Source organism: Monopterus albus, unplaced genomic scaffold (genome assembly GCF_001952655.1).
Source record: "Monopterus albus unplaced genomic scaffold, M_albus_1.0 scaffold851.1, whole genome shotgun sequence".
Lineage (NCBI taxonomy): Eukaryota > Metazoa > Chordata > Actinopteri > Synbranchiformes > Synbranchidae > Monopterus > Monopterus albus.
The window spans coordinates 1478-5154 of NW_018128731.1; the positions used below are offsets into that span (position 1 = coordinate 1478).

Below are 3677 nucleotides of genomic sequence, written 5' to 3' on the forward strand. Positions count from 1 at the left end.
CTTGGAGGTGAAAGCCTTGATAATGTCAATTATCTTTTTTATTTTTTCTGATGAATCTGTTCTAAAGAAAGACACAGAATACTGCAGACAGATGCCCAGCTGTTGTGCAGACTCTGTGAATGTAGCCATGCCATTATTGCCATAATCATTATTGCTTCTAATAGCTCCAACCCAAGTCCAACCAAAGTGCTTGACCAACTGGGCCAGGGCTCTGCTCTGATAGTAGTTACTGGGTATTGTTCTGAGGAAGGATGGGTATTTGGTTTTGTCACCGAGACAAGCACAGGCGGCAGAGGGACTGATCTACAAGAAAAAGAAATGACCTCCCAAGATAAAGACAGAGAACAATCACACATTCACATTTGCTCTGAGCAGTTGGAATAATTGCACTTTAATTACTAATTAATGATTATTTATAATTTCATAGTTACCAGTCTTACCCACCACTGGGATATGCAAGGGTCCGATGACAGTAGCCATAGCCATGCTAGTAGAGGAAGAGGTCCCTCCTATAATGGCCTGCACTTGTCCAGGTCTGGTGCATGGTGCCTCAGTGGGTACAGACACAACTTCATTACCATTAGCCAAGGCCAGTGCAACCTTCACACTTCTGGTCATACAGTCACAATTATCATAGATCTTATAGCCCAGAGAGATGCCAGGTAGTAGGTCTGTGCTGTTATTAATCTCCTCAATGGCAAAAATCATAGCCTGGGCATACTGGTACCCTCTGAAATACAAACTTGATGTAGACAGACAGTTTTAAATAGTTGTACTCATAACAGTGCTTTAAACAAAAACAACAGAATAGAAAATGACATTTTTTTGGTATTAATATCACTGAGTATTTTAATTATCAAAATTAAATTATGTCAGTTCAATAAACGTTTTATACCTGTTTCTCAGATATTTTAAATATAAATTCATCATAATTTACCTGGTGCATTCCAGTGGCAGTGGTTTGTGCATGTAGGTATCCTGTCTGTCTTTCCAGCTGCTGTGGAAATAAAAGATTCCCCCCAGTATAATGTCTCCATCCTTATATAGCTGTGGGTTCTCAGTATCCCCTCTCTGGCGACACACCAGCTCCTCAGCCTGAGAAAAAGACACCAGCAACAACAGCTGGAACAGCTGTAAAAGTGCCCAGCCCCACTCTGTCCACCTCTGTGTGGACGTCATAGTGTCTGAGAGAACTAAACCACTGGGTGGCATCACATGTACCTTAATGTAAATCAGAAGCTTGTATTGGTATTTATACATTTTGGACAGCATAAAAAAAGCACAGTATCAATAGTTCACAACTGTTAACCTGCAAGGTGGGGTGGGAGCAGGGAGGTGCTGGAAATGTAAAAAACAACAAACAAAGAAACAACACCAAAAGTCTGAGACTGTAGCATTATGCCCATTGTACTATGGATCAAAACCCCTGGAAGTTCTAATGTTATTGATGAACAATACATGTCAATTGTTTATAGTTTTTCTTGATTGCTTTGAAGCAGCCATCAATTGAAACTCCACATTTTCAAAACAGTTAACACACCTGCCTAAACAGTATCACTGATGGCAAAATGACACAATTTGTTTGCAAAAGGCTCTAACCATGCCAAAACATTTAAAATATGCAACAAAAGCAAATTTTGCCTTCAAACAACACAACTTGCAAACAAGTATATGAGCTCTTTCAGTCAGCCATTACACAATGGACAACAAAATACACAACTCAGTGTGAATCAGTGCACCATTGCTTGTCATTGTAGCCTATAGCCAGTGCCATTTGTCTTTCTATATAGGCTGTGTCAAATTAGCCTTTTTGCAAAGTATTGGATCCAGAATAAGAAATACTTTGATACAATCTTTATTGAATACATGATCTTTCTTTTTTTAAAACTGTGGCTGAAAACTGAAATACCGCATATAATAACTAAATATTACAGAAAAAAAATGTAAACCAAAATACAGTAAAATCTATTGTAAGACATAGCCACTACTCAAACTCAGTCTCTTCTGTCTTGAGGATGGGGCCACATGGCCTCATCCACATCACATTCAATATCCTCTCTTACAAGGCACCTAGAGAAAAATCTTCTTGCATGCTTTAACTTTGACATTCCTCTGCACCTATTTGTTGGGCAGCCGCACTCATTGCATTCAGCAAGGGCATTTGCTCATAGGAATGATGTTTATAAACCTTCCACCTCCAAGCACTGAAGAACTCCTCTATGGGATTCAAAAATGGGGAATATGCTGGGAGGAACAGCATCCTCATACGAGGGTGTACTCCAAACCACTCATTGACAACGCGAGAGTGGTGGAACGCCACATTGTCCCAGATAATGATGAAGAGTGGCATGCCAGGCCTCAACAGACTTCTCTCCTTGGGTGGGATCAGCCTCTTATGAAGTGCATTCAGGAATGTTATGAGGCGTTCGGTGGTGTATGGGCCAATTGTGGGGATATGGCATAGGACACCATCATTGGAGATGGCAGCACACATGGTTATGTTGGCACCCTTCTGTCCTGGAACTGTGATAGTGGCCCTGTGCCCAATGAGCTTCCTTCCATGTCTTCTCACTTTGCTGAGATTGAAGCTGGCTTCATCAACATAAATGAAGACATGATGTGCCTCCTCAACTTCAAGCTCCATTATTCCCTAAGTAAAAAAAGGCAAAATTGCAATGAAAGGAGTCTCTAGTTCACTCTAACTGCATGATATGACAAGGCATTACAGTACAGTATGGGGGTGACATGTGGCTCAAAGGGTAGGGCAGACGTCTGTAAACCAGAATGTTGGGTGTTCAATTCCCAGTCTGGCCACATGTCTAAGTGTCCTTGGACAAGACACTGACACCCCATAATCAGTGCAGCTGTCCAAAAATAATTTCCCCAAGGTGGGATCAATACAGTATAAATTATTATTATAGTAATGTTTCCTTACCTCCACAAATTGGCATCTGGCCTCCTTCACAACATCAGAGTTCCTTTGAAATGGAACTCTATAGAGCTGCTTCATGGCCATATGGTTCCTTCTTAGGATGCGGTCAATGGTGGTCAGGCTCACGTTGTTGGTATTCCTAAATGTGCCCTGATCTGTGATCCCTGCTTCCCTGATTTCACACAGCCTTATGGCATTGTTTGCCACAACCATGTTTACAATGCCCGCCTCCTGCTCAGCACTAAAAATTGTCCCTCGACCACCAGAGAATGGTAGCCTTTGGATTAATGTACAGCAACATTACCTGTTCTCCTGTTGAAAAATTCTGACAATGGAAGCAACAGTGTTTCTGTTTAGAACAGGTTGGACTCTTTGTCCAGCCTCTCTAAGAGAAAGGCCATGATTGATAATGTGATCAATAATAGTTGCTCGAATTTCATCTGAAACTTGAGCCCTTCCAACTACACCTCCACCTCGCACACGGACTCCTCTTCCACGTACCCCTCTACCTCTTACTCTTTACACCTCCACTTTGCACACGGACTCCTCTTCCTCAGACCCCTCTACCTCTTACTCTCACTCTCATCTGCCTTAGACCTCCTCCATCCATGCTGGCAAAGAACAACAAGAACCTGGCCCCTTTTTTATCAGGCCTACAGACTGATTGCTAATTGAAGATTTGTGTGAAGCAGTGTCAAACAGGTGCTTTAGTGATTTCACACTGATCTTGGTAGTTTCTAATAGT

General features: G+C 41.8%; 1 protein-coding gene across 1 annotated transcript; it reads right to left on the reverse strand.

Annotated features, from left to right (window-relative positions):
- Positions 1 to 431: 431 nt before the first annotated feature.
- Positions 432 to 3145, reverse strand: LOC109953614 (uncharacterized; the record flags this gene model as incomplete). Its single annotated transcript, XM_020589093.1, has 3 exons — positions 2936 to 3145; positions 2196 to 2650; positions 432 to 610 (listed from the first exon to the last, which is right to left on the reverse strand). Coding segments are annotated over exons 1-3 (844 nt in total), but the record flags the coding sequence as incomplete, so codon positions are not given.
- Positions 3146 to 3677: the final 532 nt, after the last annotated feature.